At 39.5% G+C, this 15,286-nt stretch overlaps 1 protein-coding gene and 1 long non-coding RNA gene across 2 annotated transcripts; one reads left to right on the top strand and one right to left on the bottom strand.

Annotated features, from left to right (window-relative positions):
• Positions 1-447: 447 nt before the first annotated feature.
• LOC120033873 (ferritin, middle subunit-like) lies at positions 448-2,444 on the bottom strand. The gene is made up of 4 exons (XM_038980241.1): positions 2,143-2,444; positions 1,648-1,794; positions 1,289-1,414; positions 448-813 (listed from the first exon to the last, which is right to left on the bottom strand). The coding sequence occupies exons 1-4, from the start codon at positions 2,242-2,244 to the stop codon at positions 658-660; spliced, it is 531 nt and encodes a 176-aa protein (XP_038836169.1). The 5' UTR covers positions 2,245-2,444; the 3' UTR covers positions 448-657.
• Positions 2,445-7,039: 4,595 nt separating this feature from the next.
• On the top strand, positions 7,040-12,952 carry LOC120044442. Its single transcript, XR_005476552.1, has 3 exons — positions 7,040-8,165; positions 11,683-11,748; positions 12,799-12,952. It is a non-coding gene; the product is annotated as an uncharacterized LOC120044442 (long non-coding RNA).
• The last annotated feature ends 2,334 nt before the right edge of the window (positions 12,953-15,286 follow it).

The raw sequence follows: 15,286 nt of genomic DNA, 5'->3' as shown, positions 1-15,286 counted from the left end.
TTTGCTGAAGGGGAACTATTGGGCATTAAACTGACATAAACAAAATGATTAAAGATGAATTTCTCAGTTAGAGCCAAAATTCCATCACTAGAGAAATGTGCCATAACAGCTGGCTAACGGCTTTGATTGACCTCTAGGCCGTCTAATAAACTTGTGATGCACAGAGTAAAGGTCTACATCAACTGTAGTTACCCATTTTACTCCTATGGACCGAGTTGACCCCTTAATTGACATGGCACTATAACAAGATACAGGAGAGGACACTCTGTGGTCAGAGGTAATGTCCTTTATAAACCTCATGTTAAACTTTTCCTATTGTTAGGACCCTCAGTCACTGGTAAGTCAACAATTGTCAGTATTTACCACCAGGAAACAAAGTTACTCAGTAAGACGGAGCAAAGAACCTGAATAGACTAATACAACATCCATGACAACAATTAGAAAATAAAAACTTTAGTGATATTTTTTATTGTTTTACAAGATGCCTTGCCTCCAAAATACAGTAGTGTTGTCAACAAAAACACCAATATTACAGCTGTGTTGCACTGCACCAGTTTAACACTCCCCTCCCTATAAATGCAAAGCCAGTAGGATCTATCAGAGAAGGCAGGAGTCCTGGACTGAGGCTGGAGGCCGTAGCCTGGAGATGGAAGTGGTTTAGCTCTGGCCTCCCAGGGTGTGCTTGTCAAACAGGTACTCTGCCATCTTGTTGTTGACAGCATCCATCTTGGTGAGGTTGGTGATGTGGTCTCCCAGCTTCTTAATGGCCTCCACCTGCTCGTTCAGGTAATGGGTCTCCAGGAAGTCACACAGCTAAAGAGGGAAAACACAGGTCAGACAAGAGAATGACTACAGACTATTGTAGATACAGTAACACAAGAGCATGGTGGTAACGGCATAAGTGCAGATAATGTGTTTCCAGCTTTTTTAAAGTCAGTTAAGAACAAATTCTAATTTACAATGACATCCTAACGTGGAACAGTGGGTTAACTGCCGTGTTCAGGGTCAGAACATATTTTTACCTTGTCAGCTAGGGGATTCAATCCAGCAACCTTTGTTACTGTCCCAACACTCTAACCACTAGGCAACATGCCGCCCTTTATGCAAACTGATGCATTAGCTGCATTGTGTGTATAGTGTGCATCTGTGGACTATTGTGTGCGTGTGAAGCAGCAGGTCACACAATCCTGTGTCGTTAGTCAGAGCTACAACAACCTGATCATCTCCCGAGACAGTACCTGTCTTCTATGTGATACATACATGTGATGTGCAGTTCCTCATAACTTACATGGGGGTCAACCTTGTCAGAGGCAATCTTGTGCAGGTCCAGCAGGGCCTGGTTCACATTCTTCTCCAGCTGCAGAGCACACTGCATGGCCTCCAGCCCATTGCCCCACTCATCACGTTCTGGCTTCTACACAGGACAGAGTGAACACAGAAGTGTTAAGGACTACTAGCAGACAATAAGGTTAGGATAAATTGAACAGAGTTACACCCCTCACACTCAGTTCAGTGGTTAGAGACAGTATGTTCAGGACTACTCCAGGTTCTATTGATCAACTAAACTCTGTAGACACTCTCCTCCATGAAGTAGACATTTCTATCAGTCTACAATCTAAATGGGTTTTTCGATGCTCAGGGGCTCACCTTGATGTCCTGGAGTAAAATGCGTCCACCTCTCTTGTTCTGGAAAGAGAGTAGCTTGTCGGCGTGCTCGCGCTCCTCGTCGCTGTTCTCCTTGAAGAAATGCGCGAAGCCAGACAGAGCCACATCGTCACGGGAGAAATAGAAAGCCTGGGCGGATAAACAAGACAGTGTGGTTAGAAAATTACAACCTGAACGTGACTCTGCATTCTGTTCTTGTTGTTGCAACTAAACTTGATGACAAAGGCATGGATCCATCTAGTCCATAGTCTACTTGGTAACATGCCAAATATCAAGGAGTTACGCGCTCTGTCCAAGGTAGGATAGATTCCCAACTTCATTTGAATGCTATATCTACCTGAAGGCTGTTAATAGCCAAGCCAACTAAAACTCAAATATGTACTTCACGGAGTTGAGTTTATCGGCTATTAATTGTTTAGGACTACAGAAAAGGTGAAAGGTAGATCAACAAAACGGTAATCTTGGTATACTCCTTACCATTGAAGTGTAGGTGTAGGAGGCAAACATCTCCATGTTAAACATCCGGTTGATGGCAGCTTCGCAATCGTGGTGATAGTTCTGGCGGATCTGAGACTCCATCTTCGCAGATTTTCTTTTATATCTAAATGAAAGTACAAAAATAGAGTTTCTTCAACTATTTTGCTATTATAGTTAGAGTAAGTGTTATGTTATCAATCCGGAATGTTCTATAATACAGGACGAAGGCAGAGGAGTTCCGTTCAATCACTGTTGAAGCAAGAACTTCTTCATGCGTCTTCCCAGACTTGTGAATTGGAAGGAGCCTTGTTCGCTCTATTTATTGTTCCAAACGGAACGCGTCAGTGAAATCCACCCTCACAGAGCGTAGCCAATCACCATTAGAATTTCAACAGGAACTAGGCGGATCATTTGATGACGAGCCCACTCCCCAGGAGCGAATGAAACATTGTGTGGTCTCATGAATTCTTGATAATCATATAGTTGGCCATCATTATTCAATAATTGTTTCATCCAAATAATGTTGTCGTCAAACCAGTCTTGGAAAAATAAAGACTTGTTTTTGTGTTTTAAGTCTTTCTTTTTCCAGATTGTATACTTATGTTCTTATGTCAGAAGATTTTGGAGTGTTAGAAGATTTTATCTTGAAAGAGAAGACTATTAATGTTAATCTGAGAGACTTTGATATTATGTTTTATGATATGGACCCTGATTTAACATTCATTGTTAATTTGTTTATCTTTCATGGAAGATTCTTTATCCATAAAATGAAGTGGGCAGAGAACAAACCCCTCTTCACATTATTTAAGATAGAATTTCAAATATTATTTTGAAATTATCAGTAAATGTAAAAACAAAAAAGCAATATGGGTCTCTTTATGGTGCATATCTCCCTCACTAACTTTAAACATCAGCTGTCAGAGCAGGTCACAGATCATTGCACCTGTACATAGCCCATCTGTAGGTAGCCCATCCAACTACCTCATCCCCATATTGTTACTTATTTTTTTGCTCCTTTGCACCCCAGTATCTCTACTTGCACACTCATCTTCTGCACATCTATCACTCCAATGTTTAATTGCTAAATTGTAATCACTTCGCCACTACGGCCAATTTATTGCCCTACCGCCCTAATCATACCTCATTTGCACATACTGTATATAGATTTTTTTCTATTGTGTTATTGACTGTATGTTGTGTTTATTCCATGTGTAACTCTGTGTTATTGTTTGTGTCGCACTGCTTTGCTTTATCTTGGCCAGGTCGCAGTTGTATACGAGAACTTGTTCTCAACTGGCCTACCTTGTTAAATAAAGGTTACATTTGAGTATACTGTAAAAGCTCGGTAAACTTTTAGTTGAGCTTACTAGCGCTTCGACTGTCTACCGGAAGCTGATGCTGTTGCTATGCAACCTCTTGCTAGCTTGTTAGAATAACTAATTACTAGCTAGACATCATACGATTTCGGATGTGTTTTTAAATTCAATCTGGAGTGCCAGAGTACGCTCTGGGCGTTCGTAAATTCAGAGCGTTGTCAGATTGTCCTTTCGTAAATTCAAAGCGTTTCGCTCTCGGAGCGTTCAGAGCCCACACTGGCCGCTCTGGCCGAGGAGTAAGGTTGATCCGAGCATTTTGACCTCACAACGGCAGTCAAGCACCCAAGCTAACTGGCTAACTTTGGTTAGCTTGCTAGCTACTTCCAGTGTCCATTGAGAACGCACAATGACAATACCACTTAGCTAATCCTGATGTATCAATAGCCAACTAACTTTACGTTAGGTAGCTAGCTAACATATCGGTACATACTGCTGTAATGATATGCTATGCGGTTCGTAAGGACAGCGTAGCTAAAAAATTGTCAGCCAACATCAGACATAACGTGTAACGTAACTTATTTGAAAAGTCATTACATCGCTCAACATTTTCTTAACCTTTGTCATAATTAGTTAAAACAATGAAATGTATCCACTCTTGTAATAAACAAAGTAAAAAAAATTAAACAGATTAAGATGAGGTCGAGGCGAGAGCATTTACTCCACCCGTGAGATTAGCCCGTTTTTGTGTGGATGTATATAACAGTGTCAAATGACTTGCGGATTTTGATCGAATAGAAGTTTCGTAATGTTTAAGCTTTAACAAATGTACTAATATATGTGGATGCACGTGGCATTCCGGCAACTTTGAGAAAAACGACGTTTAGTTCTGCGTGTTGTTCACACCCGTGCCTGCCCTCTCATTGGCTAGAATGGTCCCACCTGATCTTGCCTGTCTTCAATCGTTGAGCACATGTATTACCATTGTTAGATGGGTCACTCGGCTCTCTTGTCAATATAATAAATATCTTTGCTTTAGGTCATGTGAATGAGTGGGATCATCATTTATTTTTATTTTTTATATATATATTTATTCATTTATTTATTATTATGAACACACCAATACAAAAAATATACAAAGACGAGTAGATAAACCTAACAGACAGGGCCGGGGTATTACATATCAAGATTCCTTTTCAATTTGTTAAACACTTTTTTTTTTTTTTTTTTTACTTCACCTTTATTTAACTAGGCAAGTCAGTTAAGAACAAATTCTTATTTTCAATGACAGCCTACTCCAGCCAAACCCGGACGACGCTGGGCCCAATCATAGCCCAATTACAGCAGTACTATAGTGACACCGCTTGCACTGAGATGCAGTGCCTTAGACCGCTGCGCCACTCGGGAGCCCTATGAACTAATTGTATATAGTATGCAGTATGTACTCATTAAGTATGTAGTATACTGTATGTTAGTATGGGTATTCGAACACAGCTTAGGTCTTCTGGGGCAGTATGCATCAAGCCTCTCTGAGTAAGAGTGGCGATTTAGGATCAGTTTAGCCTTTTAGATCACATTGAATAACATTACATGGATGGGGAAGCTCCTCCCCCCAGCCTCCACTGATGTATACAGCCCCTGGTCTTTCCTGGCCTAGTATGTAAGGTAGTGCCTCTACTCCAATTGTTTGAGGACAGGACCCCCTTTCTCCTAAAATGTAATCCAAAACAGACTCTATCAGTTTGTCATAGCTACTATCTAGGTTCATTGTTTGTTGAAAAATTATGAAGCTGCTTCAAATGGGGGTAAGGGTCTTCAACATAGATAATCCTTGAAGTATGTGCCCTGCTTTCTTTTACTTTGATCAACTGTTCTAGGCTGAACCTCACTTTATAGCGTAATGCGTTCATTATGAGTGAAAACAAAGTTTTGGAGACAATGAGACGAAGCCTCTTCAGACTGTTGGAAGTGGCAGTAGACTTATGCTTAAACCATATGGATCGAAGTTATGTCTTTCCAGGGTATTTTCAGGTTGTTTTTTGCATAAAGCATAATGGACCAAAGTGCTGTTATAGATCACTGTATGTAATGGGATCTGTTTTATTTTATTACAAATCTTAAGATAACAATAGGTAGGCATTTGCTTTTTGACATTTTTTTCAATAAAAGGTAGGCCTATGGCATACCCCCTCATTCCCCCTCAATTCCAGTACTGGTTTTTAACTTAACAGTCCTTCACTGACATGGAGGAGGCTATTTAAAGAGTGCATGGTGGGTGGAGGAATTGAACCACAAATCTATGGATATAGCAGCCTATAGCCTAATTCTGTCTGTCAAACAGGTAGAGCAACATCTTATTTCTTAAATAGGAAGGAAGAAATAAGCTCCAACACAAAGCCCTCTTGTTGTTAGTAAAGTCTAATTTAAATGAAGACCGTTTAAATGAATTATTCCTACTCCAATTTGCCTATTTTCAGCACCATCAGCTGTCCATTTCCAATTGATTGTGCCGCGACTGCTGCTTCAAGTTTCAGCACCACAATGTAAGTAACTAAAATCTGGTTTATTGTGATGTCAATAACTTGGATAAATACATCAAAGGCAAGAAACATATTGTTTTTCTTCATATCAATTATAGTAGTAGCAAGCTATCAAAGTTGACCTCCGGTCTTCATCTTCACGCTCTCCTTCTCAAACTTTACAGAACATAAGCTATAGGCTAGTCCACGCGCAAGATATTGCATTTTTTGGACTAGGCCTAATCAATAATAATTTTCGGAGGAATTCTTTGACTCTCCTCCTGAACTGCCACTGTAGGCCTACACAGCACAGCATTGGTTAGCCTGCACAAAAAAACAAAACGGTTTTGATCAGCAAGGGCAGAGCAGGCCTCAGGGTTGGAATATCCATTGCAGTGTGTAATGCAGTCTAGTTTTATTTACGCAATCCCAGCAGCTATCTTAGAAATATAACTTTGCTCTGTGCTTCTCTGAGCATGCACTTCGTAGCCTATAGCCTATAGGCTATGAATCATTTGATTGAGACCACGCTAAATAGCCTATAGGCACACTTCATATTTCACGCCCAGCAGAGAATCAGGTGGAATCGGGCATCGATATATAGCCTAATAAGCAACGAATTCTTAAACACTGAGAAATATTGAAATTTCTTCAATTACAAACTACATGACCCTCCCCTGGTCTAGATTTTAAAAATACTAATCCCTCCCCTTGACTGAAATTGAAAAGGCATGACCCTCCCCCATTTTCCTCCAGGTACCCACCCTGTACATTTTTATCCATCTCTTAGCATTACAATTTTATCGTAAAAACTAAGAATGTTCTTAAGTTAAAGTTATAAACCGAAGTGATAGTAACACTGAAAATGATTAACCGTTACAGAACTCTTTCGTTTGAAGTTCTGAAGGGTGACACAGCGTTTTTAGTCTGTACTCTTTCCCCTTCCCCCTCTATTTCTCTCCCTCCTTCCCACTCCTTCTCCTGTCATAACCTCCTGTTGGTTCTACTACAGTATGGAATGACTCAGGCTCTGCCCTGGCTGTATTTCTGCCTTGTCATTGTGACTCAGCATTCTGCAGTCTCAAGCAGAGACGGAAGAGGAAGCGAGACAGCCTACTCCTTCATTTTTCCCCCCAATGGAAGTCAACTAACTAAGCAGACCACTATCGCATTGTTGTCTGCTTAAGGAGCCACCTCCTTAAGCAGACAGTGGTAAATGGCCTGAGTGAACTATCTTCACTATCTTGGGCAAAGACCGGCTGATACCAGATTTGAAGAAAAGGAAAAACGGAAGGAGAGAACAGCAGGAACATATACTATACTATGCATCTTACATATACTGTGTAACTTACTAAGACATTTTTAAACAAATAGCTGGTTCTGGTGAATTGAAGGGAAAATACAACAACTTTCCTGAAAATGTTGTCAATTTAGTCAATCAGAACTCAAATACCAATATTTTTCTGTATTACTTTAAACTGTTGGTCTAACTATAACAGTTCAGAAAGTCACCACCAATGTCAAAACACATGATTTTATTTATATTCCCTTCACCATGTTTGGGTAGTACATGGTCTTGAAATGACTAATTTCTTTATATATATTAGTATTTTCTCTCTTTATTGAGATTTCAAGTTATAAATGAGAGGGGGTGACAGAAAGGTAGAGGAATACAGATATGAAGGCGTAAGTTTAAATCCATGCCGCAAGGGGCCATGTGTGGTCCAGAGTCATCAGCATTACCACTAGACTAGACTATGGCACAAAATTAATAATGTCTAATACTCAATGAACTTAAAAGGAGTCGAGGCACTCAAAGTTAAGAAACTGCTGACTTGATTACACAATTTAATTGCACTATCAATTCATTAAAAAGTATACATACATGGTTGTAAAGGAAATCATGTTCAGTCCTAATAAGCTGAAGATTCTATTATGAATAAACCAGCAAGCTCTGGATCTTGTAGAGTAAGAGTTGAATACTCCTGCACTAGATTGTGTAAGGCAAAACCTGCAATGAAAAGGCAACAGGCAAATGCACAAACACTAGAGAAAACTAAGAAATATATTTTTATTTGCTATCTACCTGCATTTTCTCTGGTATTTCTAGAACCACCTGCAACTGGACACCGACATGTATAAGATAACTGGTTTCCAGAATTGGGAACGAAGACAGTACTGCCAATACCAGGTTAGTTGTAGAATCTATTGCAGTGTTTTGATTAGGCAAACCTGTAATGTCCAGAAATGCTGGATAACAACAATCTTTGGTTATATCATATCTAGTGTAGCTACAAGCTATGGATATTTTTTGCCATGGGGCAGAGAGAAAATGTTGCTGTTTAAGAGCTCAGGGATTCTTAAAAGATTTGCACAATCAACTTTTTTCCTACAAATATTTGTCTTAATATTAACAAAATGTGAAGTTTCTATTTTGACAGACCAAAGTATCAGCTATTAACACCATGTAAAGGAACAACCTCCTATTTTTTCATTAAATGCAACTAAGTGGATTTATGTCAACTCCGTCAGACACCATAAAAGGCATTTCATTTGTACAATTATTGTCAAACAAGTGTTTAAAGGCCTTGATTGTTTAATGCTAACATTTAGATTATTCATAAATGTGTAATACAAATTTCCAAACATATTTTTGTTTTGTTTTATAGCTATATTAAATGCTCCAGGGCTAATTTAGTTAGAAATCTGGCATGGTTTTCTAGATTTTGAACATAAAAGAACAATTATGAAGCTAACATTATCCCTTAGGTCTAGCACAGCAAATATAGAAGGTTGTGTGTTCACAGACCCCTATGGACAAGAGTAAGTGTGGAAAGATCTAATTCCTAGTAAAAGCATTGCATGAGTCTATCATTGTATTTGCAGGTCCGAGAAAAATGTGCCTTTATAAACAATTCATGCAACTCTACGTAATTTTACATATTAGCAGAATATTTTTTTATACTACTCAAATTACTCAAATTACAGGCTAAGAATGGACATGGAGATAGCCCTATGTGTTCATCTTATCCAGTGATGACCTGTCATTCAGGGCAGCTTTGTTTTTCATGTTTAGCTTTGTTTGAGCCTCACCTGTTTTGCATGTTATTCTGGCATTAATACGTGTCACATATCAGTTTGCAAACAATGTATAAAAAAGAAAAAGCATTGAGTTAATAAAGCCACATACAAACATTGTCTCTTTTCTTGCTTTCTTCAGTAAGGCAGCTCCAAAATGCAGGTGTTTCCGCCTAGCTCAGTGCTTTCTGTGGTGGTGGGGCAGCCAGAAAATACAGAGCATAGGGGTTGGTAATGTTCTCTACTTGCGCCATGATTGGCTCAGTGTTCTGTCACTCATGGGGACACTACGTCACAGAAAAATGTATGGGGAGAGCTCGGAAATTCAAGCCCCTTGGGTGCTGCCATATAGTTACATTAGAAGTGCCCATCTAAGAAGGCTCAAGGTCATTGACCGCAGATAAAATGACGTCAAATCACGTTATATCTACCGTAGCTTTGATTGGACTGATCATGTCAACATCAAACTTTCAAAATCTTAGTTAGCAAGCTAGCAGTCATCATCATGAATTAAGTTGATAATCTACTGGCAAATCCTTTTCAATCCTTGTCATATGAAGGAAATTCTGAAGAGAAATAATAGATAAAACGTATCGGTGCTAATCGGCCATTGGACATAAACATTGCACAACAAATTGGTAATCGAAAATTCAACAATGAGTGGTTTGGAAGGAATCAGTGGCTAACTGCAAACATTACAAAGCAATCACTAGCCTACTATTCAGTGGAGTTGGTGTGTGGTCCAAGTCTGGGGTTAAGGTCCTCTTTTCCATGCTTAAAAGGATAAACATTCAACATTGGCCATGCCATTGGCCGAGTTCAAAACAACTGGAAACTTGGAACTGGGAAATCTCAGACTTCAGTGAGTTCAAGACAACTGGGAACTCAGAAAGCTCAGACTGGGAAAATACGTTTTGAACGGTCATCCAACTTGGAATTCCAAGTCGGGAACTCAGGCATCTTTCTAGAGCTCCGACCTGAAGATCACTGACTTCATGATTCGACCTTGTTTTTTTTGTAGAGTTTCCAGTTGTCTTGAAAGCACCATAAATCCAGAGAATGCCAGACTTTGATGACAAAATTTGCCCACGAGGGGGGCCGCTGCGAGAGAGATATGCATACTGTAGCTAAGAAAGTAATACGAAGTGTATGTTGTGTAGTAAGCTGTTAGTAGCCCATGTCCCTTACTCTAATAATTGGGTAATTTTCCCCCTCATAACTTAGTCTACTGTTCTCACTTGGTGGTGCACATGTAGCCTATAGCCTGTTTTAGAGAAATGTCATCAACAAATATTGTAAGAGCTTTGTCTGCTTATATGCCCCTTTTGTTTATCCTACGGTTCTGACTTGGTGCACAGGGAGAATACTGTAAGAACGGCCCATGTTCTGAATTCTGCCGCTGTACATTTCAAAAGTGCTGACCAAATAGTTATATTGACTACGTTCATCCTACTTGCATATTAATGTCTTAATCGAAATTACACATTGCCTCTTATCGCTTTCGTTGTCCCCTTATGCCATCATTTGTGCTTCTCATTGTCAGTATAAACAACTGATATGGCAAGTTAGCCATACCAGCTATCTGTTTTTAATAAAGGCAGTAATTGAGGCTGAATTAACTGTATTGCTGCCAGGTGTAGCAATGGTAAGGTGTTGAGACTGCTATTGGAACAGGTTTATTTAGGCCCTAACAGTTTGGGCACTGTTATAGTGCAATTAATGTATTGTTTCGTGCTTTGCTGGCATGCATCTACATTTTTGTGGGGGAGTTTGCCCCACCAGTGATCTTATCATATTTCTCCAATGCCAAATCAGTGTGTCTTGTTTGCAACGGAACTGTCCCTGTTAGGAATCTGAACATGGTACTTTCTTTCAAAAGTTCGGCCTACCTTTCCACCCCAGACAGTAGGCCTACCGACACAGAACAATGTAAGATTTAACAGACGGCTACTCTTCTTTAACAACAGGTCACAAGGGTTTCCCTAAAAGCTGTCTGGGTTTAAACATCTGTTGTACAGAAAGTGAATAGCTTAATCAATGGAAAGTGACAGAATTAGATTACTTCTCAAGCAAATTACATTTTTTGCCTCCTCCACTGTAGGAGATTGTAGCTCAGACTCTGAATGTCAAAGAAACTAAACAATGATATTCCCATATGGATCGAAGTCATGTTTTTCCAGGGTATTTTCAGCTTGTTTTTTGCATAAATCATAACGGACCAAAGTGCTGTTATAGATCACTGTATGTAATCGGATCTGTTTAATTTTATTCCAAATCTTAAGATAACAATGGGTAGGCACTTGATTTTTGCCAGTTTTCCAATAAAAGGTAGGCCTATGGCATACACTCTCATACACCCTCAATTCCAGTACTGGTTTTAACAGCCATTCACTGACATGGAGGAAGCTATTTAAAGAGTGCATGGTGGGTGGAGGAATTGAACCACAAATCTATGGATATAGCAGCCTATAGCATAATTCTGTCTGTCAAACAGGTAGAGCTACCTCTTATTTCTTAAATAGAAAAGAAGAAATAGGCTCCAACACAAAGCCCTCTTGTTGTTACTAAAGTCTAATTAAAATTAAGACGGTTTAAATGAATTATTCCTTCTCCAATTTGCCTATTTTCAGCACCATCAGCTGTCCATTTCCAATTGATTGTGCCGCGACTGCTGCTTCAAGTTTCAGCACCACAATGTAAGTAACTTAAATCTGGCTTATTGTGATGTCAATAAGTTGGATAAATACATCATGGGCAAGAAACATATTGTTTTTCTTCAAATCAATTATAGTAGTAGCAAGCTATCAAAGTTGACCTCCGGTCTTCATCTTCACGCTCTCCTTCTCAAACTTTACAGAACATAAGCTATAGGCTAGTCCACGTACAAGATATTGCATTTTTTGGACTAGGTCTAATCAGTAATAATTTTCTGAGGAATTCTTTAACTCTCTTCCTGAACTGCCACTGTAGGCCTACACAGCACAGCATTGGTTAGCCTGCACAAAAAAAACGGTTTTGATAAGCAAGGGCAGAGCAGGACTCAGGGTTGGAATATCCATTGCAGTGTGTAATGCAGTCTAGTTTTATTTACGCAATCCCAGCAGCTATCTTAGAAATATAACTTTGCTCTGTGCTTCTCTGAGCATGCACTTCGTAGCCTATAGCCTATAGGCTATGAATCAATTGATTGAGACCACGCTAAATAGCCTAAAGGCACACTTCATATTGCATTTCCAGCAGAGAATCGGGTGGAATGAGGAATACATCGATATATAGCCTAATAAGCAACGAATTCTAAAACACTGAGAAATATTCAAATTTCTTCAATTACAAACTACATGACCCTCCCCTGGTCTAGATTTAAAAAATACTAATCCCTCCCCTTGACTGAAATTAAAAATGCATGACCCTCCCCCATTTTCCTCCAGGTACCCAGCCTGTACATTTGATCAATTTCTGAGCATTACAATTTTATCGTAAAAACTAAGAATGTTCTCAAGTTAAAGTTATAAACAGAAGTGATAGTAACACTGTAAATGATTAACCGTTGCAGAACTCTTTCGTTTGAAGTTCTGAAGGGTGACACAGCGTTTTTAGTCTGTACTCTTTCCCCTTCCCCCTCTATTCCTATTTCTCTCCCTCCTTCCCACTCTTTCTCCTGTCATAACCTCCTGTTGATTGTAATACAGTATGGACTGACTCAGGCTCTGCCCTGGCTGTATTTCTGCCTTGTCATTGTGACTCAGCATTCTGGAGTCTCAAGCAGAGACGGAAGAGGAAGCAAGATGTTCACTCCCTCAATGGTTCTGTTTCAATGGAAGTCAAGGACTAAGCAGACAGCTATCGCATTGGTGTCTATGGAGAACACCCCCCCCCCACCCCTCCGCCCCCCTTAAGCAGACAGAGGTAAATGGCCTGAGTGAACTACCTTCATTTACCCACCATCTTTGGCCTGAAGGCCATTCTTTTCCGCTATCACCATGACAATGGTGGAAGGAAACTAGGTCTCATGACTGTGGAAACAGACTTGAGCGGTGGTGAGTGGGCGAAAACATGCTGAGTTTAGGAAAAATAAGGGAAGAAGGAGGGAACAGCAGTAACATATACTATGTAACTTACTAAGGCATTTTTAAACAAATAGCTGTAATATGGTTGTTTCTGATGAACTTCTGATCAACTTTCCTGATAATTTGAACAATATACCCCAATCACAACTCAAATAACAATATTTTTCAATATTACTTTAAACTGTTGGTCTAACTAACAGTTTAGAAAATCATCACCAAACCCCTTGGTTTTTCACACTCAGTAGTTTCCCGTGTGTAGCAAGAATGATCCACCTCACATAGGGACATTCAGCCAATTTAACACAACTGTGGGAAGCATTGGAGTCTACATGGGCCAACATCCCTGTAGAACGCTTTCGACACCTTATAGATCGAATCCTTGCCCCAACGAATTGAGGCTGTTCTGAGGGAAAAAGGTGTGTTTGCAATTCAATATTAGGAAGGTGTTCTTAATGTTTTATACACTCAGTGTATATATACAGTGCCATAAAAAGTATTTCCCCCTTTCTGGTTTTCTCTATTTTTGTTATCAGATCTTCAACCAAAACCTAATATTAGATAAAGGGAACATAGGTTTACAAATAACAAAAAAAAATATATACTTATTTTATTTATTTAATTAACCAAGTTACGCAACACCTAATTCCCCTGTGTGAAAAAGTAATTGCCCCTTTACACTCAATAACTGGTATTGCCACCTTTAGCCTGCAATGACTAAAAACAAATGCTCAATAACCATATGGGTCCATATTATCAGGCAGGTGTGTAATTTAGCAACAAGCATGATACCCTGTATCATGTATAAACACTGAATAATGTAGGCCTATCTGTTACAACAGAATTCTGTTACTGCCTACCATGCTATGTTGTTGTCTTAGGTCTCTCTTTATGTAGTGTTGTGTTGTCTCTCTTGTCGTGAAAGGCCTTTTGCCTTTTGGTAGGCCGTCACTGTGAATAAGACATTTTTCTTTACAGACGTGCCTAGTTAAATAAACATAAAAATAAATAAAGCACCTCTCTGCAGCTTTTGACATTATTGACCATAATCTGCTGGAAAAAGCGTAAGTGTTATGGCTTTACATGCCCTGCTATATTGTGGATCTAGAGTTACCTGTCTACCAGAACACAGTTCTTTAATGGAATCCTCTCCAACTTAATCTAAGTAGAGTTAGACATTCCCCAGAGCAGCTGTCTAGGCCCCTTCTTTTTTCTATCTTTACTAATGACTTGCCACTGGTGCTGAGTGAAGCCTGTGTGTCTATGTAAGCTGATGACTCAACACTATACACATCAGCCACCACAGCAGGTGAAATCACTGCAACACTTAAGAGCTGCAGTCAGTTTCAGAATGGGTGGCAAGAAATAAGTTAGTCCTAAATACATGAATTTCAAAAACTAAAGGAATTGTATTTGGGACATAAAATTAAAACACTAAACCCTAAACCTCAACTAAATCTTGTAATGAATAATGTGGAAATGTAACAAGTTGAGAATAAACTTCTGTCATGGTAAAAATATATTGATACAACAGTAGCTAAGATGGGGATAGATCTGTCCACAATAAAGCACTGCTCTGCCTCCTTAACAACACTATTAACAAGGTAGGTTCTAAAGGCCCTTGTTTTGTTGCACCTGGACTACTGTCCAGTCGTGTGGTCAGGTGCCACAAAAAAGGACTTATGAAAATTACAATAGGCCCAGAACTGGGCAGCACGGCTCACCCTTAAATGTACACAGAGAGCTAACATTAACATTATGAACGTCAATCTCTCATGGCTCAGAGTAGAGGAGAGATTGACTTCATCACTACTTGTATTTGTGAGAAGTATTGACATGTTGAATGCACCGAGCTGTCAGTTTAAACTACTAGCACACAACTCAGACACCAGTGCATACCCCACAAGACATGCCACCAGGTCTCTTCACAGTCCCCAAGTCCAGGACAGACTATGGGAGGTTCACAGTACTACAGAGAGCCATTACATGGCAACTATTCCACATCAAGTAACTCATGCAAGCAGTAAAATAAGATTTAAAAAGAGATAAAAATAAAACTTATGGGACAGCGGGGACTGTGAAGAGACACATATGCACTATAGACACACACATGGATTTTGTGTTGTAGATATGTGGTAGTAGAGTAGTGGCCTGAGTGCAAACCCTTAAT

This window comes from Salvelinus namaycush, chromosome 3, assembly GCF_016432855.1.
Source record: "Salvelinus namaycush isolate Seneca chromosome 3, SaNama_1.0, whole genome shotgun sequence".
Taxonomy (NCBI): domain Eukaryota; kingdom Metazoa; phylum Chordata; class Actinopteri; order Salmoniformes; family Salmonidae; genus Salvelinus; species Salvelinus namaycush.
This window is presented reverse-complemented; position numbering and strand designations above follow the sequence as displayed.

Coding starts and splice junctions, on each gene's coding strand:
- LOC120033873 (XM_038980241.1), bottom strand. CDS start 2,244: ATGGAGTCTCAGATCCGCCAGAACTATCACCACGATTGCGAAGCTGCC. Junction 1,415..1,647: donor TTTTACTCCAGGACATCAAG/GTGAGCCCCTGA, acceptor TGTCCTGTGTAG/AAGCCAGAACGTGATGAGTG. Junction 814..1,288: donor CTGACAAGGTTGACCCCCAT/GTAAGTTATGAG, acceptor TTCCCTCTTTAG/CTGTGTGACTTCCTGGAGAC.